At 38.0% G+C, this 22878-nt stretch overlaps 1 protein-coding gene across 6 annotated transcripts in view; it reads right to left on the reverse strand.

Annotated features, from left to right (window-relative positions):
• The window catches only part of CACNA2D1 (calcium voltage-gated channel auxiliary subunit alpha2delta 1), a 357434-nt gene extending 339468 nt beyond the window's left edge, over nt 1–17966 (reverse strand). For all 6 annotated transcript variants that reach the window (XM_085569965.1, XM_021543146.3, XM_085569969.1 and 3 more), the window contains exon 1: nt 17264–17966. In XM_085569965.1, coding sequence (XP_085426091.1) covers nt 17264–17358 — 95 coding nt within the window. In that variant the 5' untranslated portion in view covers nt 17359–17966. The remainder of the gene's footprint in view (nt 1–17263) is intronic.
• Between the last annotated feature and the right edge of the window lie 4912 nt (nt 17967–22878).

Below are 22878 nucleotides of genomic sequence, written 5' to 3' on the forward strand. Positions count from 1 at the left end.
GTGTGCACCAGAGCAAGCAATCCAGAAACCCATCTCTTGCAGCAAGCAGCTAAAAATATAAGAAACAAAGAGCAATAAAGAAAACAGAGCAAAATCTTGTTATTTATATTACAGCGCTGCTCTGTGACATGCTGTCAGCAAGCACTCTGAACAGGGGACAGACCTCATTAGCTATCAGCAACTCCAGCTTCTGCAGGAAGGCAGTGATACTCCAAGCTGGATTCAATCCAAGTGTGTCAAACCTGGGCTCCTCAGGTGGATCCCTTTCCCTGCTGCTCCTCAGCCAAAAGCCTGAAGCCTTTTCAGCAACACTTGCATTCCAAAGTGAGCTCCAGCAAGTATCCATCCCTGTGCTCAGCAGTGCCACTGGAAATGGGCTTTCCAGCTTTGATTGGCATCTGCCTGAATCCAGGATGCTCTTCCTCAGCTAATCTGACTGCACTTCTTTCTAAATTGATGAATCATAGGTACATATGTGAACACAATAGAAGAAAAATCAAGTAGATATATTTAAATAACACTATGCAACCAATTAATAAAACAATTCTATCGCAAAGGCTTCAGATCCCTTTCTTTGTTTTAACAGAGCAACCATACTGCATTTCAAATAGAAAAGTATCCTTCCAGCTGTAGCAGGAACCTGCTTTCAACACATGGGTGCTTCCTTCCTCCCACCTGAGATGCACTGCTCCTTTCAAATTTTTGGTCTTCCAGTAATCAGAAATATTTGGGTTTATACAGATTAGGGATAAAGAAATAGCATTGCTGGGAAGTAGAGAAAATCATGCTATTTTTACCCATATATCCCTTTCTAAATGCTACATGGCAGTTTCTAAACAAAGAAACCAAACATCACTCCACCTTTCCTGAGTCATAACAATCCAGGTAACTTTTTAAAAAATATCTGATTCAGCCTGCATTCTTCTTTAGAAAAGGAAAGCCAAATGGCTTTAAGTATTCCCTAGTGCTCAACAAACTATATCTATTGCTGGCCAAGCTCAATTTATGCTTCAGTAACTATTATTTTCTCGGAAAATAAATGGAAAAGCCTTTTTTCCCATCAATAGCAGATTAAATCCAAATATATTGTTAAAAATTAATGATGTGGGTGTATGAGTGTGAGAAAATGCTCAGTCCTCATGAGAAATGTTAAATACTTCTAAATGTGGATGTTTCAGTTTTGACACACAGCATAGGAAGCAATTGCAGAAATACTTCTGAATCTTCTCCTAAGTAACCCTAATTATTTGTCTACCACTAGTAGTAGTGTTAACTACTATTCAGTAGTTACACTTATCTGCTAAGTGTACTTAACTAATTTTTATGTAGGTAATAACTTCAATTACACAGAGTCAAGAAGCAAATGACTATAATAAAAGCACATGGAAGAAAATGAACTTGCGTTCAGCTCCATAAAGAGCTAAAGGCTAGCAGAGGAAATCTGTGTATGATCCACACACACGTATGTTGCTCTTTGTACCTTAATGTCCCATCACATGCGTAATTTCAAACTGTAGAGGGTAAAAATTATGGTTTTGTTGGTATCAACATGCCTTTTCCCCAAAGTTTAAAAGATAGAGGATAAAATGATTCAATATGTGGGGGAAAACAGAATTCAGAGCAAGGGCACATCATGGTGCCTGGCATGGTGCAGAGTGGCAATGACATGTGGGGCAGCCCAGTTAGCAGAGGCAGAGAAAACCATGCCATACATCTAAGGTCACACAGTCACTAGCTGCTTATAAAAGGACTTTATAAATTAAGGTTTGAAGTATATTTTATGTTTTTAAAAAACCTTTCTTTGTGCTTTTTGCTTTTTTCCTTGGAGGTCATGCTGATTAATATTTAATCTTTTGTAATTCTGCCGTTAAGAATATTCTGCTAGTTATCCCATACCTCATAATGGGGAAGCTTGATACTGCTGTATAGCCTCAATAATACTGCCAGCACAGAGAAATACAGCAAAATATGTATCAACAATTACAACACATCACATGCTACTCCCACCCAAAGCAATGGAGCTCAGTGTACTCATACACAGGATGTGAGCCTGAACAGTTATCCAATTTTAGGTGAAACTGAGATACAGAAATTTAAGCCTCTCCCACTGATCACAGTCTGAAGACAAAATGGGTCCATACTAGACGTACTGTAAAAAATAATTAGCCCCTTTAAGAAATTAGCTGTGCCCAGTCCTACAAATATTTTCTTCCTATCTGTTGCATGGCCTGACCGTTCAGAAATACTCACATGCAAAAACAACTGCAGCATAACAAACAATGCTACGAGAGAGATCTATGAAGTTTTATGAAGTCCTAAAGGGTGACAGTGCACATTCACAAAGCACTAAGAGCACTGTAGTAAATACTGGGCAAACTACTGCTCTGTCCTGCCTGTTGCTAATGGAGCCATCTATGACAGACATTATACCCTTCTCCTGGGTACTAAGCCATCTCTCTCCTATATTGATAACTGCAATGAACACAGAGGAGAAAAGAAATTATAGAAGGACTTGGCTGTCTTGCATAATGTTCGAGGTGCATACACATTAGCACACATAACATTATCCCTGCCATCACTTATTCCCCTACAGGTATTATTAGGGAAAACCCTCAGGAGACATAAAATATATTGCTTTATCATTACTAGGGATGCTGTTTCCCTGAAAAACCTCGTGTATAAGGATTTCTGCCTCATTCTCAGAAGTTCCTCTCACACAGAATCTTGATCCATTGTATCAAGTAGTGGTACAGGGACCGTTTGTTTTGTTTGGAGGTTTCAAGCATTGTGTTAATGAGAACAGAGACACATGTACATGATGTGTGCAGTGCTGCTGTTTGAGATGTGTACATAGGAGAACTCAGTCACCTAGCTTGACACACTTCATTCACACATGTCAAACTGAATTGTACACAACACATTCAGCCATATTAGAGAACAGATCCAGAAATGCACTAGACATATAAAAAATGATGCAACAGATTCTATTCTGTACATAATTTCTATGAATTTTTGATATTTTTTACCACCAATTAGAAAACAAGGGGTCCAGACCATTTCCATGGAGCTTTAGCATAATTTTGTTCCATGGCATGAGAATGGAAAAGGTCAAGTTTAATATCATTAAAAGGTATTATCTAAGACAAAAGTGAAAGTCAGCCAGCATCACTGTGCTTTTCTGGAGTAGACTGGCAACAAAAATAACATCTTTAGAAACCTTTTAAATAATCCACAAATCTTCTACTAAAAGAAGAATTCAGAAATAATGTTAAATAAATAAAAAAAAAGAATAGTCTGGGTCAGAAGGAATGTTTAAGGTCATCTAATCTACCTCCCTAGAATGAGCAGGGACATCTTTAAGTACATCAGGTTGCACAGAGCCCTGTCTCAACTGACCTGAAATCTTTCCAGGGAATATATTTTATCAGCATCATTTAGTAATCAGATCAGTTCTTCAGATCAAGTAGCTAATTCAGTACTTGATCAAAAAATCTGAAAAACTACAGTACAAGTATTTTATTTCATCACGTATTACGACACCATTCGATTCTTACACCTTTTAAGTGAACTTTAAAATGAAAAGGTTTTTAGTTTCTTCCTTTTTAAAAACACACTGAAAATAAAAAAGTTGGGAAATGGAAAAAGTACTGTCCAGCCCCTAAGTAACACAGAAGAGAGTTTTTGCTCTTTCATATTTCTCTTCAGTACAAATTTAGAAGCTTAACATTTCAGAAGCACCACAACAGCTTTTAGAGAATGGATTCGCAATATACTTAGTTGTAATGTCAAGGCATTTTGTATATTTAATCTGAATTTTCCTTACATTAACTTGGAGGCTAAAATCTGTGAAGTAGCTGACAGCCCGAATATACCTTCATAATTTTAATAGCAATAAGAATTCAGACGTATATTCTGCTTCAGTATCTAATAGCAAAAAATGTAACAGCACTTGCACAGCATATTACAAACCATTGTACAAACAATTCTCTATTCCCCTTTGAAGAATTCACTGATGAAGAAGAAAAATGGGTAAGAATTAAAAAGAAACAGAACTCAAAACTCTTGTATTACTGTAAATAAATTGTTTGGAAGCTTTTATCCAGTCCAATTTGCAACTTTTTAACTGTGTAAATTCAAAAAAAGTCTTGATTTGAGATTCATAGAATTGAGCTTTTCTTCTAAAAAGAAAAGGTAAGCAGAAATTATAAGTATTACATTTGTACAGAGGCAGACAATTAGTGGTTAATTACTTGAGCTGAGAGAAAAATCAGGTGGTCTTTAGATTGCTGGCTTTAAAGCTTCTGAGATTTTTTTTTTTACTGTATCATTTCAATATCATTTCAGACTCTCAGAGAACTACCCAAACAATGTAAAATAATGATACTTCACTGTAAATAGCCCTTATTTTTATATTGATTTTGTTTAGATAGACATTGAGTGCTAAAAAGATTGTGTAATTGCTATGCTCTGAAAACAGACAGCATTATCAGCCAAGAAAACCTTCATTAGTCCATTATCCAATTTTCCCAGGTGAAAGAAATGTTGCATGGAGAGTGTTTGTCTGTGTCAAATCACATAGTAACAAACCACAAAATGAATCTGTCTAAATTACTGTTGAAATAGAAACTCTATTTCACAGCAGCAAACAAAACTGTGTACCTCATGCAGCCTAGATTTGCCTACCAAAGATTTGTTTAAGAACTTTGGAGTAAAACACATTTAAAATGCTTCAAGTTTAGTGGGGTTTTTTTGCTGGGTTTTTATGCTGTATTTTTTTTTTTGGGGGGGGGGTACTTATTAAGAAAAAAAATGGTTTAATTTATTACTTTGAGGACACTGTAGGAAGGTTTCATTATAAGTAATGAAGAACTGCTTTATTTTAAGCGGTCTTTGAGTGATATTGCAGATGATTCTGGTTTGAAGGTGGACTTTTGGCCATTAAGAAAGCCTTGAGTAATTTCCATCCAAATATACATCCCTTAGTATAAGTGTAGGAAATCTGGAGTGGTACACAAGAAATCTAAAATGTGAAATACTGAAATTGGTTAAATTTGGATATGGTTGCTCAAGAAATCACTACACAATTAAAATACAGAACCAGACACAGAAGAAGTTTGATTTTTTTTTTTCAATAATGTAGATAACTAGAATAGCGAGTTTTTCTCTAGTATCTTGCTGATACTTCCTGTTCGCTAATTTTCAGGAAAAAATCCAGCTAGGAAGTGAGAGTCTGTACCAATTAGTGAAGTCACACATCATGGCGGCAACCAGGATTCACTTTCAGCAGTGAAACAAGGTCCTAGCGATACAAAAAAATCCAAACATCTCAAAATATCTCTTTGAATAGGATATTTCCATCATAGCTTTTGGGTTCAGAGAATACCTTTGGCTAATAGTTTGCTTTCAGTTCCCAAAGGCAGATGCTCCTACACTCTCTCCATGTAGTGGCAACTATTATTAGTTTTACATTACAAAAGACAAGGTATGTCCTTCACAGCTTTACCAAAGTTATCTACAAAATCCACCAGTCTTACAGTAGGCTTGCATTTTGAGTAATATTCTCAATGAAAAATACTTCCAGAAGAAAAAAAATACAGTTGGCTTTGTAACTGAAGACAGGATCACAATGAAGATATTATAAGGAAAACAATTTAAGGCTTAAGGCAGTTTCTTATCTTGCTATTCCTAGTTTTCAAGTCTTTAAGCTTTATAATTGTATAACTTACTTTTATCTTTTTTTAAAAGTTTTACTAAAGGATTTTTTTAACTATTAATCATCATTTTATTCTATAAGCACATTATTCCCACAGAGAGTAATGGGGCAATTGTTGAGTAGAACACTATTCACTCGAAAGAAATAGAGCCCCAGTTAATGAGATGTGTGGAACAAAACATTCAACAATCAATGTTTAACCCATATTTGCAATGTTGAAAGCATCACTAATGAATACATAAAGTGTTTGTAGAAGCATGGATACCTACAAGAATAACTGAGCATATTTATCCAAGACTACCTTGCAAGTCATAAAAGTACTTTATTCTATCAATAAATGGACTTACGAAAGGACAAAAAGGCTACCAGCAAAATACCTGCAAGCAAATTTTTGTTCCATCCACTGCAATATTCTTTTGTTAACCAAAACTCTTATCATCCATGCAAGGAAGTGATGGGTGCTTTCAATCCTAATTTTGACAGTGTATCCATACAAGGAACACATATATTAGTTAAGAAACTGGCCAAGTGCTTCTAATAGCAAAGCAGCTATCATATCAGAATTTCACTTGTGTACCCATAAAGCATCAATATCATCCCCCAGAGTAAATCCAGCTTCAATGGAAACAAAGTGTGTCTGTACATTTCTTGCTGATTTCAATTCTAATTACCCCAAAACTCAAGATATCACACCCAAAGATGAATTAATTACTTGGTTGTGTATAATGAGGGGTTAAACTAAATTACTTCTATCATTCTACCATTACAAATTAAGCTCTAGAACTAATTGCTTAAGAAGAAAAAAAAAATAAAAACGAAAACACAAAAAAGTACATTCATGAAAGCCACTTACACCTGCACTTACACAGTTTGCACCCGCACATTACTAGACATTGCAGTACTTTGAAAAAGAAAGTATTTCTTCCTCACAATTCCACATTTTGATTTAATAAAATCATGTTTCTTCCCAATCTGGGGTAACATTTTTCAGTGCCTTCCAGCACATTAAGAACTTCTTTTTCACATGGACAGTTCCTCAGTGGGCACAGACAATGAAGGGGTGTCAGAGCTTATAATTTCAAAGGAAGAGAAATGACCACATCTGATATCACACATGGTTTCCCTGGGATATCTTACTACTCCCCTCTGCAAAGCCTAATAAAACCATGTATTACATTTTATTTTATGTAATTTTCACAATCAGGCCTTGACAGTGATGACTCATTCTGTTGCAATGAAACCTATATGTGAAATCAGAAATAATTTTATGTGGATTCATCCTTGCACTCAGGATTTAAATGATACAGGACTGATACTCATTATACTGAAATTACACTGGTGGAAAGAAGGATGAAATTGGGTACCCAACCATTTCCAAAGGCATTTAAAATATATCCTAGACATATTCTTAGTCATGCACAGATCCCTCATGTATTTCTAATCAGTCAAAAGAGACCAGATTCAGCCTTCAATTACCACAAACCTGTTCCCCCTGTGTATATTACAATGAAATCTCCTTAAGATATGTTCCTGCACATATTAGTGATTCTCTTCCAGCTCATATGCCTACCACATAATCGAAAATACGTTGACAACAGATAAAAAAAATCTAATCAAGAAGATGCTAAGGCAACAAAAGTGGCTTGGTAAATAACAAAAAAAAAAAAAAAAAGTAAGAACTGCACTTCTATTGCTACTGGCCATAGCAAACAACAGTAATTGCATTGAAAACTATATTACTCTTGCTTGAAATCTTAAGAGTCTTGGTGATTGTCAGGTAATTTGTGATTACTGATGATCATCTTACAGCTACTAGTGTGTAAACTAGAAAGAAAAGTGTACTTTTCTTACCATCTTTCTTATAGAACCAGGACATCTTGCTTTATTAAACACTTTGATTCAAGCAGGATGACAATTTGGGTGTCATTTCCATTTTAGAAATGGAATAAAACCAACAGCAGCCTTATGATGCAAAAGAAGGAACAGATCATCACCTTAACTTGTGCCACAAGCCTTTGTTGTATTGTACCACTTGTACAACATATTCACAGTATGAATTTCAGAAAATCCCAGGATCCAACACTCCCAGTGACATCCACAGTGGAAAGGAATTGGCAGGACTGGCAAAGGAGCGCGAGGAGCGTGAGGTGCAGGCATGAGTCACATGCTGGCTTCTCTTCACCACACTGTCTGCAGATTTTTGCTGACTCCTGTTAGTTTCTAAAAATGCTGTTAAGCTTATGTTTTGCAATCTGTGTACATGCAAGAAGCACAGATCGCGGGGATTAACTTCTTCCAGATCTCCAGATCACAAGTTACCAAAAGAAGCAGATATGACGGTAACTTTTCTACAAAGATTTTATTAAAAAAACACTTTGGGAACCAGGTAAACCAGAGGTATCATCCATCCAGGAAAGAATTGGCCATGCAAGATTCTGAGGTAAAGTGGGAATATAGCAAACACCATCTTAATAAATTAGGCTTAACAGCTTAACAACACTTTTCAACTACAGAAGGCTTTAGAGGCATTACCTAACAAATTAATCTTGACAATAAACCCTTGTCTGACTAAATGGTAGGATACTGAGGTTTCCTATTTTACTGAGTGAAATTAATATTGAAATCTAAGATACCAAATTTAAGAAATAAGGCAAGGCAGATAAAGCAAGGCAGATAATACTAAAGCGGCATTTAGTGATAAAACCTCAGCCATGGTACACACAATTCAGGATGTACATCATAGAAATAAAAAAAATAATATTTGTGATTAAATAAATTATTGTACCCTGCCTCTTTTTTTTCTTTTTTTTTTCCAAAATTCGTGCCACTGAATTAATCTCTAAGAAAAGTCTCAGATCAAGAAATACTTCCTGTATGGAGAAACAGACACGGAGCTAACCAACCTACACACACAACCTACACACACAGAGCTAACCAACTTTACATGGGATTCTTTCAACAGAAGATGAGGATGCAAGAAGGTTCATTGCTCAATACATTTAGTTGCTATCCCTACATGGATTATTCTTCACTTTAACCTGTTTTTGAAAAGAAATCTAAAGAACTTGTTACACGCATGCATAAAAATATTAAAATTGCAAGTGAGGCTAACAGAAAAAATGGATGCTCCATAAGCTCTGTAGAAACCACTATACTTACTAAACGAATAGTATATTAAATATTATATTTTATTCTACTTATACCAACTGCAAGAAAACTGCCATATACTGAAGAAAAAAACAAAACAAAACAAAAAAACCTCTGCATTCACATCTGCATGAGAAACCTCTACATTTCTGGATTAAACTCACAAAACAGAGTTTTAAGGGCAAAATATTCCCCAAGTAAAGAGCATTGCCTCCCAGTATAGGGCTGTATTTAGGATCCACAAGACTTCTACCACATAGACTACTCCAATACACACTGGGAAAAATTATTTCTGTGAGGCTTTAGCCATTTACAAAATAAACCATTTTCCTCAACACTAGTCCACATCAGAATATCATTAATTAGAAGTTGCCTTTAAGTGGACTGTTGTATTTATCCCTCACCATTTTGACTGCTCTCATGGGACACTGGATTTACACGTGCAGGAGTGACCTGTAAGACTCAGGGAAGGAATAATAAGAACCCTAATATTGTAGTTCATACTTCTTGTCATCTATTTTTCATTCCTTTTTACCTTCCTGAAGTGTTGATTACACAATTCATCCACTTCAGACTGCAAAATGTTTCACTTCAATAATCTTTGACAGAACAGATCCCATGACTCAGTTCCCTCCTATGAAAAAGGTTGGAATTTCTAATCAAGAGTCAACATACACCTAGTGTGGTAAATTTCTGCTCATTTCAAGAATGAAGAAAACTTCCCTTTTACTGGTTTAAGACTACCTTAGTGTATAAAGAAAAATGCAGCACAGTATTAATAGTGACAATTGGGAACAGTGGCATGACTTGATTTAGGTTTTAATATTGCCACCACCCTCAGCCACAGATCTTTTGTAACCTTATTTTTATGCCTACCTGGAAGAATATTTACTCCATGCTATCAAAATATAATAAATATCTGAGTAAAAAGGAGAGATATCACTGGGGAGCATTTTAAGCTTTAAGACCTTCGAGACCTTCGAGACCAGTCTAGTGGGGACATGCACAGGGAAAAAAGGAACATTTCAGTTCAAATATTGTTTGAATGAATCAAGTCTAGTTTTTCTCTTTTAAATAATTTACATATAATTTATCATCTGATTGCTACAAAAACTAGACTGTGGACTCAGCAACTCCTTTGTGTTCTTGCTTCTCAAATCAGGCCAAAAATGAATTTATTATAATGAATAAATTTTATTATAATGAATACATTTGAGAGACTTTGCTCACTATTTTAACTGAAGCATTTTATGCAGAGAAAAATCTAATCTAATATGTACCTCCATGTTACATCTAATAAAGGCTGTGCAAAAATTATTCTCAGTTCATATGATCAATAGGACACATTTTTTAAAAAAATAATCTTCTTTCTGTATTTCTGGATGAATATTCATGGTTCTGGAGAAACAAATGAACAAAGGAAAATTCTTAAATAAGTTTGTCAAGTATCTGTTACAAAATCAGACTATAGTTCTTACCCTACCCAGCTCTCAAATGAGAGGGAGTGAGAATGTAATTTAAAGAGGGTGAAAATCCAATAAATCACTCTTTATAATAGTCAGCAATACTACAACTTCACATTCACATTCTGTGGTTATTTCAGGCCTGCCTCAGATTAAAAAAAAAGTCTGATTTTGAATTACTGTAATTAACTGCAAAAGCTTGCTGATTTGTTGACGCAAAATAATGTCAATCATTTTCATAAACTTGTTAGAAACTTTGTAAATAAATAGGAAAAATTATACAAGGAACAGAAATTCATTCTTTGTCATCAGTTTGCTGTTGGCATGCAGAGAAAGGTGTTGTTAGGATGGACATAAGCAAAAACCATGGTCCTGTCCCTGCCGTCATTAGTGTAACATTCTTAAACAGTGATATTTTGATGGCATAACATTTTGTTTTCTAGTGCCTTGTTAACAAATTTCCTTTAATATTTCACCCTGAAAACTTACTAAGTCTGGAAGGAAGGAGGAAAGGAAGGAAGGTATGAAACACTGAGTTTGCTTAGAAGCCGAGTAGGTCAAAAATAGTTTGGAAAGCAGTTGAGAAAGAAAAGAAAAGTCCCTCTTGAGCTGAATAGCTGCAGGCATATGCCATTAATTTCAGCTATTAAAAAGTGTTGAAGTGTATTTTGAAAATCTTCACTCTTGAATAGATTTCTCTAGGAGTATCTATGGGACTTCTTCATTCCAGGGTACAAAGAGCACAGTCTGGCCCTAAATTGAGAATATACAACCCATGAACATTACTGAAGTAGAAGTGCATTTGACAGTAATTTCACTATCAGCATTATGTATTTTCACAGCATTACAAGGTAACACAAAAATGCTGCGTAACACAAAAAACATATTCTGCAAACTATATTCAATCCACCTCACTACTGGAAATCAGGAGGGAAAGAAGAATCATAACTCCCCCAAAAAGCAATGACCAATTTGCTACAGTAGGCAATGGCACAACTGATTCAAAACTCAGCTCTTGGGCTGACCCTACAGAACAGAGAATTGCCCTATGGATGTTTGAGGGAAGTTGAGTGGGATCAGGTTCTTTAATAGATTCTGCAAGAGAGATAAATCAGAGCTGTAATCTCAAATGCAAATCATTTAAGTATTCATTGATATCTGTCTTGCAGCAGCTGTAGGGAGAATGAAAAAGCTGATGCAGGAATGGACCAAGAGCAATCTAAGACAGAACACACAGATGCTGACCAGGGCTGGGGGCACAAATGCAGTTATTGTTTTGTACTTCTTATTTTCTGTGCATTTTCAAGGTGCTAGCTCGTTTTTACCAGAACACTAAAGACACTGAGCTGTCATTCTTTCTATCAAAAAGCCCGATTCAGCATCTTTAAAATATGTAAATTAATTATGGTGTCTGGCTTTACCAAACTGTAGCTATAGTCCACTTATATTATTCCAGCATTGGTTTCTGGTAAATTTTTTCTTATATTAAAGGAAATTTGTTAACAAGGCACTAGAAAACAAAATGTTATGCCATCAAAATATCACCTTTTGTCAGAAAGGTCTTCATGAGCACTCTAAACACAACATGCCGCTTGAGCATAGGGGAGCAAAGCCCAGGTACTGCTTCAAAGGAGCACAAAACAGTCTGGGGCTCAATTCTACTTCTAATGTGGTCAGCAACACAGAGAATGAGTCATTTTTCTCTACAAAAATGCTTCTAAACCACAATCCCTATCTCACAGAGATTTAAGTCAAATATTGGTCTAGAAGATAACACTGCCTTGGATACGGGATTCTCACAGAAGGCAAGAAAGGATCAAGGCAGAGCCATGTCAAATACCAGTGGGCAACCAGAGTCTGGGTTGTTTCTTTGTTACAAAACATTAAAGCAGTTAAGAACTTGACCATGCTTCCATCAATTTAAACTGTTCTGTTAGATAAATATTTTTAAGATCTGTACAACAGGCCTTCTATTTAACAATGAATACATTTCAGGCTGATGTGCTGCCAAGCTCCAGCTCTCTTTCTAGCAGCTGAATTCTTGGATAAAATAATTTTGCAGGGTATGAGCAATGCAGTTCTGAAAATAGCATCACTGCAAAATGAAAGATGGCAAGAACCACTATAATGCTGATTTATTTCAATGAAATTTTATATTTTATCATTAGTATCTATTTTGATGTTTTCAGCTGAATTTTCATACTTAATAAAATGTAAATCTATAGAATTTATTCATTCTGAGGCTCCAGCATAAATACCTAGGAGGGAAACAAACAAAGAAACTGCCCATTCCCAATTTACATCATAAAATATGTAAAACAGAAAAATGTTTTGTGGATCCAAATATTTTTCTTTTATTATCACCATATTTACAAGGACATTAAGAAAATGAAAAAAACCCAAAACAAAACAAAAAACATCACACAATCAAAAAAATCCCACCAAAACATCAAAATAAACACCACCAATCAACAAGCTGTTTCACACTTATTCTAAGTATGTTGGAACAACACTCTAAAATATCAGTGGGTTTAAGCATCTTGCAGAATGCTCAGCATTTAGATATGTGCTGAGAAAACACTAAGAGGTGATATTGCACTTCCCTGACTCTAAGTAGATTACATTTTTTGGCTCTCCTTCCAATTCACTGATATGAAGGTATACTTCAGCACTTTATTTTTTTTCCTAATAGTGAGTATTTTTAAGCAGGTTGAGAAAAAAAATTCAAATTAGAAAGATATTTTATAATCCATTAATACAGCAGTCTTTTCTAATTAAGATCAGCAGCTAAACTGGCATTCTTCTATCACAGACTATAAGATATAAATGGGATTTTATGCATATGAGAGGTCTCAAAATCCCTAAGTCTGACAGCAGAAACAGATGAAAAGAAAACATCATAAATGTCATCTATCTACCTCTGGTCACTGGTGACATACAGAAAATGATGCTGAGACCAAGTCTAGCCACACTCTCAGCAGGACCTACACTTGTTAGGTCCATGTGAGGAAGCCAAAAATATGAATGTCCCAGCTGTGCAAGCCCTAATTCATATGACTCATACAGACTTCCCTGAGTCGTCCTAATGACACCAAAACAGCAAAGATGATTCATGCAAGTCAAAAATGTGAAAACACAACTTCTTTTCTAAAAATGTCCTGTCTGCATACATATAGATATACGTTCATACATATACTATTTTTATCTTTATATTATCTTTATCCACCAATGTATGTAAGTGGCAGATCTGTCTTGAATTTAATATTTAATGTGATACATACATACAGAACAAGTGACTGAGGAGGAAAAAATGTTAAATGCTAAAGGAAAGAGAGAAAAGGAGTAGAAGAGGAAAATTAGAGGGGGGATAAAAAGAAAAGACATTAAGATATATCCACAGTGATGCAGTAATTACAGAAATAGTCCCAGTGATTTTGAAACATTTTATCCATAGTTTTATAAAAATTAAAATATGCTTCATTTGTTTGTTTTTTTCCTTTTTTAATCAGTACAAACAGGTTTATTATCAGAAAGGAGAATGTGTGTCTTTATGTAGTACATTACTCACTATCGGTAACAATATCAACACATGCTGTGCCAAAAAGATACTTAGGAATTACAAGATATACTTAAGACTATTTGTCTTGATGCAGTGTAGAGAAAAGAACAGAAATAATCTGACTCCTCTGCTATCCTTATCAGGCAACATACAAACCTTGTGTATTTAACTGTATGGTTTTTTCTGAAGTCTGTAAACATAATAAATATATAAATATATATGGCTACAAAAAATAAGTGCTTTGCATACTGTTATAGCAGTAGTGGTTATAGTGCTGGGAGTACTACATACAATATTCTCATCTAAGTGCAAAACATCAGCTGTGTTGCAGGTGTAATTAAAGGACTTGGAGTTGCTGTGTTAAAAGTAAGAACATGGTATCTTGTACCAACAAACAGATCCCTAACATATGACACAATTAATATGATACATTTAAATGGAATGCAATATACATCAATCAGCAGCTAAGCCTTATGGCTCAGTCCAAGATACAATTACTACTATACTTCAATAGTTTATTAAAGGACAATCTTCAATATTTGCAGTGAAATATTTCAACACTGGAAGCAAGGAATGCAATAACACCTGCTCAGATTTTCAATGAAAAATTAATGCTAGCATTTCATACAACACAAACCTGCACCTGAAAATCTCTATTTTGCTTTGTAAACAAATCAGGGCCTTTTTACCTTATCAGAGAATTAAAATAAATCAAATTACTAAAATTCTATCACAAAAGCATTGCATAAACCTTCAGCATTTCTTGCTAAGAATACTACATGCTTCTATATTGTTATATTTGTGATAGGGACTCCTGAATGTTTCAGTAAAGACTCATGTTAAAATATTTATTAATGTAGAAGAAACAGATGACTGAAGGAAAAGTGATTGTGCACTAATGAGCTGCTGAAGAAACCATGTACTCTATCCCTGAATATGCACATTTTTCACACAACACAGCTAAGATATCTTCCTTCCTCAGACCAACTTTTTCACTAAGAGAAAAAAGAGACTGAAAATAATGGGGAGAAAGAAGGTACTATGCACATAATATCAGCAAAACTCCAGTTTTTCAATTATTCATATCCTTTCTTTTCTTTATTCTCCTCTCCTCTGTGTTTTTTATTCCTATTTTTAATATTCTTAATATATAATATCTTTTACATTAAGAGCATTTGCGTCACTTCTCTTTGTTCTTTCCCATTTGTAATTTTTAGTAAGAAATGAAACGCTGCTGTCAAGTCTTAAAGAAGATTAGAAAAATTGCTTTCTCCTTCACCTGTTACATCATTACTTTTTGCCAAACAGCTCTCCCTGCATCAACCTGTTGTGCGCTGCCTTCCAAACAAACTAAGCCTTGCTTGCACTTTGATGTCATTTCAAAGGGGAAACAGTAGTGAGGGATGCACAGTCACTATAGATTGTTTCTGCAATATTGCAATGGAATAACAATGAGGAAAAAAAAGAGAGTAAACAGCAAGTAGATTGTGCAGAACATGGAAATGTTGATGACTAACATAATATTCTGAATTATTTTATCATAGATATATTTATAATTAAAGTTATATGTTTCACTGTTGTCAAGTTCTAGTATCATGATTGTCAATAAAGGTAAATTCGGAAGGAAATTAGCAAAAATAGATGGGGAGACAAAAACAGTTTTAAAAGAATATCACATATTCTTAGGTTAAAAAGTAATCTGGACTTCTATTTGGATATATACATAATCTTTTTATATTATATTCTTTTAATTTCACTGGGTTCCATTTTTCTTTCTTTTTTAAACCCAGAAAAATCCCCACAGAAGATAAACTGTAATTAGATGTGTATGATAACCTTATCAGCTCAGTGAGAAACCACAAATATCAGAGCTCAAAAAATCGTAAATATGGGAGAAACACAAGAAAACAATTAATTAAAAAGCCCTGGGTTTGTATTTTGCTACACTTGCTTCTACATGCCACATCTTTATAAACTGCTACACGAGAATGTTTTAAAAGGTAATTTTCTCTAAAATGGAAAACTGTATTTATTCAAGTTAGAAAATACTAAGTGTTTATTCCACACTTATTTTTGTGGTCCTTTCATTTAACAGTGCGAGCATCCCTTTGAGTCTTTCATAATGGAACCGATACACAGAACTGAATCCAATTATAACAACCTACCAGCAGTACTAATTGGTGAAAATGCATTGTCGGTAATTACTGTAAGGCATCCTTCTACCCAGGATGAACGACACCAATAAATTCTACCCAATGTTAAACAATAAGGAAAGACTACCATTAGCACTGTTTTTCTTATGTAAAATGCATTAAAGTGAGTCATCCACTTAAAAGTTACCTACTGGTAGCTCTAACCCAGATTCGAGAACTAAGGTAAGTGCTTCAAAAAAAAAAAAAAAAAAAAAAAACCCAACCGAACAAAAAGACTATAAATATAATGAGGTGAGAGAGAAGAAAAAGGAAGAAAACACGATCACATCGTGCTTTGCTTTGTCGTGGATATTTTTTCCTATCTGTAGGCGAATCTTCAATATGTATTGTCTTTCCTTTTGCCTTTCTTTTATTGCATCATTATTATTTGATCTTTGCACTGCTCTGGGCAACACTTTCATGCTAATAATTCTGCAGCGCTTTAAAGATTTCTATCTCAGGGCCAGGCAAGGCACCGAGCTGCGTGCACCGCGAGCATCCTTCAGCTCTCGCGAAGATATTTCGGAGAAGTAAGGCTCGGCAAGGCCAAGGCTGAAGAAATCCCTCCTTCGGCTGGGTGGCTTTAAGCGTGCCAAAGCCCCTCCGCGGGACCCACCGCAGCCCCGAGCCCCGCGGGTGCGCTGGAGCCCGGCCAGGCAGGAGGCAGCCGGGGCTCGGAACTCCCAGCCATGCCCGCCTGCCCCGCTTCCCATGCCGCCCGCGGAAAGGCAACGAAATCCGCCTTCCGCGTGGATTTCGATAAAACTGCCGAAGTTTTCAGGTTTTTTTATATAAACAATGTTGAAACTCCATCCCGGCTGGAATAACCTCTGTGGGAGGAAGGGGCGGACTCTGTGTAACTCGAAACTTTCTTCTCCACAAGGATGACCTGACGGGGTATATTTGGGAGCCGCTCCGGAGCGGGATTCCAAGGCGAAGCCTTTACCTCAAAAGTCCCGCCGCCGGCCGTCACCGGAGCTTCCCCCTCCCGGAGATCGCCCCGGCGGGACCTTCACCTACCCTGACTCTTCTAAGAAAAAGCTGCCGAAATCCTACAATTTCCCACGATCTGCACTTTCCGCCCGCTCTAACTTGATTTCCCTTTGTATTGTCGCTGTCCCTGGCGCCGAGGAGCGCCCCCGCCCCGGCCGTGCCCCCGCCCGGACCCCCGGACCCCGCTGGGACTTACGTGGTGGCCGAGGGGAAGGGTCCCTCCGAGGAGTGGTTCATCACCACGGACTGGAAAAGTGTCAGGATAAAGACCAGAAGCCAGCCAGCAGCCATCTTCCTGATCGAAGATCGATCCCCCTTCCCCAAGTCGGCGAGACGGCAATAATAATAAATTCAATTATCGTGTGTGGCGGTGCGGGGGGGGCCGTGGTTCTTTAAAGCCTCCTCCGCTCCCCCCACCCGCCCCCTCGCAGGAGGCGCAGCCCAGAGATGCGCGGAAAAGCGGGAGCGCGGCCGAGGGTGGGGAGGAGGAGAAACGATGGAGATCTGTGGGTGGAGTGGGGGAAGAGGCGAAACACAGAAAAGAGAGCGAGCGAGAGATACTCCACTCTCTGCTACTCCAGCAGCAGCTCCAGCTCCATCTGATCCGCCGCCATCAGCGCTACTTTTGTAACAGATCCCACTCTGCGTGTGTGTGCGCGCGTCCTTCCCCGATTTATTCCACTGATTGCAGAGCAGAAAGAGGAGGAGAGAGGCAGGCGGGGTGGCGGCTCCTGGAAGAAGAGGAGGGAAGCGGGCGGTAGAGTTGGAGACGGGCGGATCGCTGCCGGCTCCTGCCTTCCCTGCCGGCAGCGGGGAAAGTGGCGGCGAGCGGCGGGGGCGGGCGCCGGGCGCTGCGGCGGCCGCGCTCCATACAAGGCTCCCAGGAACTCGCGGCCGGGCCGCCCCGGGGCCGCGCTGCCGCCGCCCCGCCCCGCCCCGCGCAGCCCGCACGCTATTTTTAAAACCGCTTCGTGCCTTCTTCTAATTCCAGCCCCCTCCTCCCTTCTCGGCGGCAGCAGCAGCCGCACGCGGCCCGTGTGCCAGCAGTCGGGGCTGCGATTTAAATAGGTATTTAATGGATGTAGCCGTACATGCCGCTCTCCCCGCGGAGCCCGCCCGGCCCCCGCCCCTCGCAGCGTCCCGGGCCCGCAGCGTCCCTGAGCGCCGCCCCCGGGCACGGCCGGGGGTCCTCGGGCTTCACCCCCGCCCCGCCGCATCGCTAACCCACTTATTCATTTCACATCCCTCTGGAAATTCAGAGGGCGAACTCCCTCCCGCCTCCTTTCGTTTGCCCGTGTTCACGCACGCCAGTCTCTGTGGCAACTGTACACTCTCGGTATAAATGTAGAAAGTAATCCAGGAAAATATTTCTTAGCTTATTTGTTAAAGCAGTTAAAAGTTCAGTGAAAATTTTTGTTTTCTTTTCGATCTGTAGGTTGTTTTTCTTTGTTGTTTTTTTTTTTATTCTTTGTATGTGCTTACATATTTATATTTTAATATATTCACTTAGTTCAACAGGTGAAGATAAAGGAGCAGACCCAGTATTCATTTTCTTTTTGCATCCTTTGTATTTAAGGATCGCATCTTGAATGTATTAACTCACAACCATTTCTATAAAACAGAAAAGTGCTCATCTTTATTTTAAAGGTGGCAAAGGGATCAAAGCTGAGATGCACAAATGAAGAACTGAGTGCTCACATTGCCCGGGCTCAAAGCCAGCACAATATTTCAGTTGCAATCTGTAAAGCATGCAGTCACTCATCTACATTGTTTCTGGATTGGAGCTGGCACTTGGGAGCTGGTGGGAAGAACTCCCAGTTGTCTTCACCTATCCACCTACCTATAGGTATGTAGGATTCATCAGGGTTTGGATGCAAGTTTGAAAAAGCATTTTCTAAAATGATTCTGCAGCCTTCAGACTCAAACAGTCTGAAGAGTATCTATAGCTCAGCTTTTGTTGCTTTCCCTAGGCCTGACAGTTTTGCCACATGAAGTGGCACCTCTTTGGGTACTTACCTGTAACTGCTGAGCTGAGTACCTCTGCTTCCCCACGGGGATGTCAAGGGTACCAGCACAGTCATGGCCCTGTGGCACAAAAGTTCTGCTTCATATGAGACATATTGTGAGGAGATCTGGGATAGAAAGATGTAGGGAATGGATTAAAGTCTTGGAGAAAGGCACAGAGGAAAGGGGCTGGATATGTGAACTAGTACAGGTTGCACAAGACCATGACAAATTTATTTAGATAAAGTAATTTACTATGACAAAGCTCCTCATTTTTGGGCTCTCACACTAAGAGTAGCAGTAAATATTGAACAAAAATACTGATTCTGCTCCTTGATAGGACTCTGAAGTTTAGCTCAAATTCATGCCTAAACTCTGCTGAGTAACCAGAAACCAGATATTCTTCAGTTAGTTAGTTGTGCCCCAAAACACCTACAGTTTTGCGCTGAGCAGAACAGTAATAGATTAACACTGGCAACACCCCTCCAGAATAAATGAGAATGCCCCACCTGGTTCCTTCCTTACCTGAATGATCAAGCATATGCCCATTTCTTCTCAGCAGGAAAGCATTCATGTTAAATTCCCAGCAGGACTGCCTCCAAGGGCCTGTTGAGCAAGCTGTGGGCACTAAGCTGAGAAAGAGGTGCTCTCCCAGAGGAGAACCCACCGGAGTGGCAAACAGAAAAGTACTGACATGTTAGTGTGGAAAAGAGAGGGTACAAGTAACTGCAAAACATACAGAGGAGATGGTTTCAGTAGGGCAGAATAAGCAAGCCCACCCTTACTCACAAGTACTGTTTCAATATAATGTAAAGGAGACCAGAAGATCAGGGAGTGATAACATCAAATAATAAATAAATAATTAAAGGGCTACACAGGAATGTTTCTTTCATCATTAATATAATTTTCTGCAAGCTTCATTTCTGATGCTTATAGAGCTTCTTAGGGCAATAATTATAGCTGCAAATAGTTCCAACAACAGTAACACGTGGCTAACAATTGAACTGTGCAATGCATGGATTGCTTAACACCTCAGCTAGGGTAGGGTATGGATTAATCAGCACTAATACACTGAACAACAGCTGAAAAATGAAAAAGATTCCAGAGAAAATACTGCTATGATTTATCAAAGAAGTATTCAAAGCTTGCAATTTACTGTGCTATTTACAACTATATAACAAGACTCTCTGCAAGCTAATCCTACTGGGAACAGCGTGAGTGCCTGTGGAGCTCACTGAAACCCGGGGATGAAAGAGAGAAGTTGTCTGTGTGTGGCTGCAGCGTGGAGGAGCATGGAGCTCAGGTTAGCTCCCAGCAAGCTGCTTGAGGCGTGGAGGAGCAGCCAGGGCTGGAAAATGGAGCTTGACCAGGGATGTGGCATTCTGGAAGGTCTGTGATCGACCTGCAAGCTTTTCAGGATTTACAAGTAAGCTTGAAGTGAAGCCCAGTTTTGAGAAAAGGTGGAATCAAATAACAGTTTTCCTGTAAAATTAAGTAAGGTTGGAGGTCAGGTTTTATAGTCTTGCCTTTTTTTGAATCTGAAAATCAGGAATCCACTGCTAGCCTGAAGCATGGGGAAGAAAAGAAAGCAGGACTTTTTCCATGAACAATTTGTTATTTACTAATCACCCACTCTTTTTTTTTAATCTTTTTTATATTAGTGGCCTAAAATTTCATTAATTTTCCAAGTATTTAATAAATATGCAGAATATTTAGAAATGCTGACCTCATCCTACAGTGTATGAACATGAGTAACAGGCCTCAAAGTTTCCATTACCTTCAATGAGAAAGTGTGATTGACATAAAACATAAAATTAGCAGAGTTAAGTTTCTTGGTATGTCTTCACCCTCCCATAATGCAGAAAAAAGAAGCACAAATGTAGTGTCATCATGAAGTTTTAAAAAGCCATTCAAGTGTCCTAAACAATCAGTTTCCTTACATTTGCCAATTGAACTATTTTCTTATATAGTCACTGTTTAAAATACATGGTTTGTACTTCACAGTAACATTGCACTGCAGAAATTCTTATAATTTATCTGCACTGAGATTCCTAAAGATCTATTACAGCTGACAAATCTTTTTTCTTTATGCACTTGAATGACAAACAACAAAAGTAAATTTTTTTCATTCTTACTTCACTTCATTCTAAATTTATTTATGTCATGTCTGACCGAGATCTTTCTGTGAAGGAGCACAGGAGCAACAGGTATTGATAGAATGAGGCACCTTTTGGAAAGTTTTCTGTGTATCTGTTTGGAGGACTTGGCAGATTTAGGCTTGTGGTTGGACTCTTACCTTAAAGGTCCTTTCCAGCCTAAAAGATTCTGTGATTTCATTCTATGATTCTACTGCAAGTACTGAAAATCACTCAACTGACCATGGTAGTCCATATGTCAGAAAAAAATTCCTATTGCAAAACTACAAAATGCTGTTTCACAGTTAATCCGTAGCAAATATTAATTCTTGAACAAGCTTTTCTCTTCTATTTCCATTTCTGTATATATTATTTATGTTATCATGTCTTATTTACACCATTGCAAATCTAGTATAAAAGACGAAGGAGCATGGCCCTCTGTCTCTTAACCATTTTTTAAAAATCCAAATTGATTACGTTAGTGCCAGAATTAAAGTTGTATTAATGTGGTTTTATGCTTGTATATAAACTTATTCTTCAGTAATCAGCATTTTCAGAAAAATTCTTGGCAGTGCAGTGACTGCAGCACTTGTGTGAATAGATGGGACACAGTTACCAAGGGCCTCAAGTGTCTTTTGTGGGGGTGTTATAGGCAATAAATCTGTACTGGCTTTATTCTTGCCAGCCCTTTGCCGTAAGAAGCATTTTGCTGAGCACATTCCACCTTTCTTCTTGGTGTAACACATGCTCCACTAGCTGGAACCCCCAGATGTTACTGGGTTCAGCCAAAATGTGCCTGCTGAAACATGGCAAAAATTGTGTGCATGACCCTGGAGAAGGGTGTAAAGCACAAGCCTGGTGAGGAGTGGCTGAGAGAGCTGGAGATGTTTAGCCTGGATAAAAGGAGGATCAGGGGGGACCTTATCACTGTACAACTGCCTGGAAAGAGGTTGTAGAAAAGTGGGGGTCATTCTCTTCTGTAACAAGTAATAGAACAAGGAGAAATGGCCTCAATTGCATCAGGAAAGGTTTAAATTGGATATTAGAAAAATTTTCCTCATGGAAGGGGTTGTCAAGCACTGTGAAAGAGAAGTGATTGAGTCACCATACCTGGAGGTATTTAAAAAATGTGTAGATGTGGCACATAGGGACATGGTTTAGTGGTGGACTTGGCAGTGCTGGTTTAGCAGTGGAGCTGTATAATCTTAAAAGTCTTTTCCAACCTAAATGATTCTCTGGTTCTACAGTTCTTTGATAATCAATGGCACATACCAAAATACTATTTTCTTCCTGGCATGTAATATCTTCTTTATGTCTGTGTTTCACATGGGGAAGGAGGGGGTAATCTTGCTGAGTAGTTCTCATTCCATTTGCTGGTGCAGGACTGACTAAAGACAGCCTGATCTCAATTTCTAATTTCAGGGGTAAAAATTCTCTTATTGAAGTCTGCACCAGATGGAAATGCAAGATCCAGCCCATTGCAAGTGAGATGAATTGTTTTACATATTTGAATTTGATAAAATTTATATTGCAAAAACTTTGTGACCTACATTCAACAGCAAGATAATCAACACTGTTTTGTTCTCACCATTGCTTTTGTTCATATTTGAGTAAGCATGCTAGATGTGGCAGCAAAACCATCACTATTTGATATGACAGTTTATGCTTTGCT

Source organism: Lonchura striata, chromosome 1A (genome assembly GCF_050655825.1).
Source record: "Lonchura striata isolate lonStrDom1 chromosome 1A, ASM5065582v1, whole genome shotgun sequence".
Taxonomy (NCBI): Eukaryota; Metazoa; Chordata; class Aves; order Passeriformes; family Estrildidae; genus Lonchura; species Lonchura striata.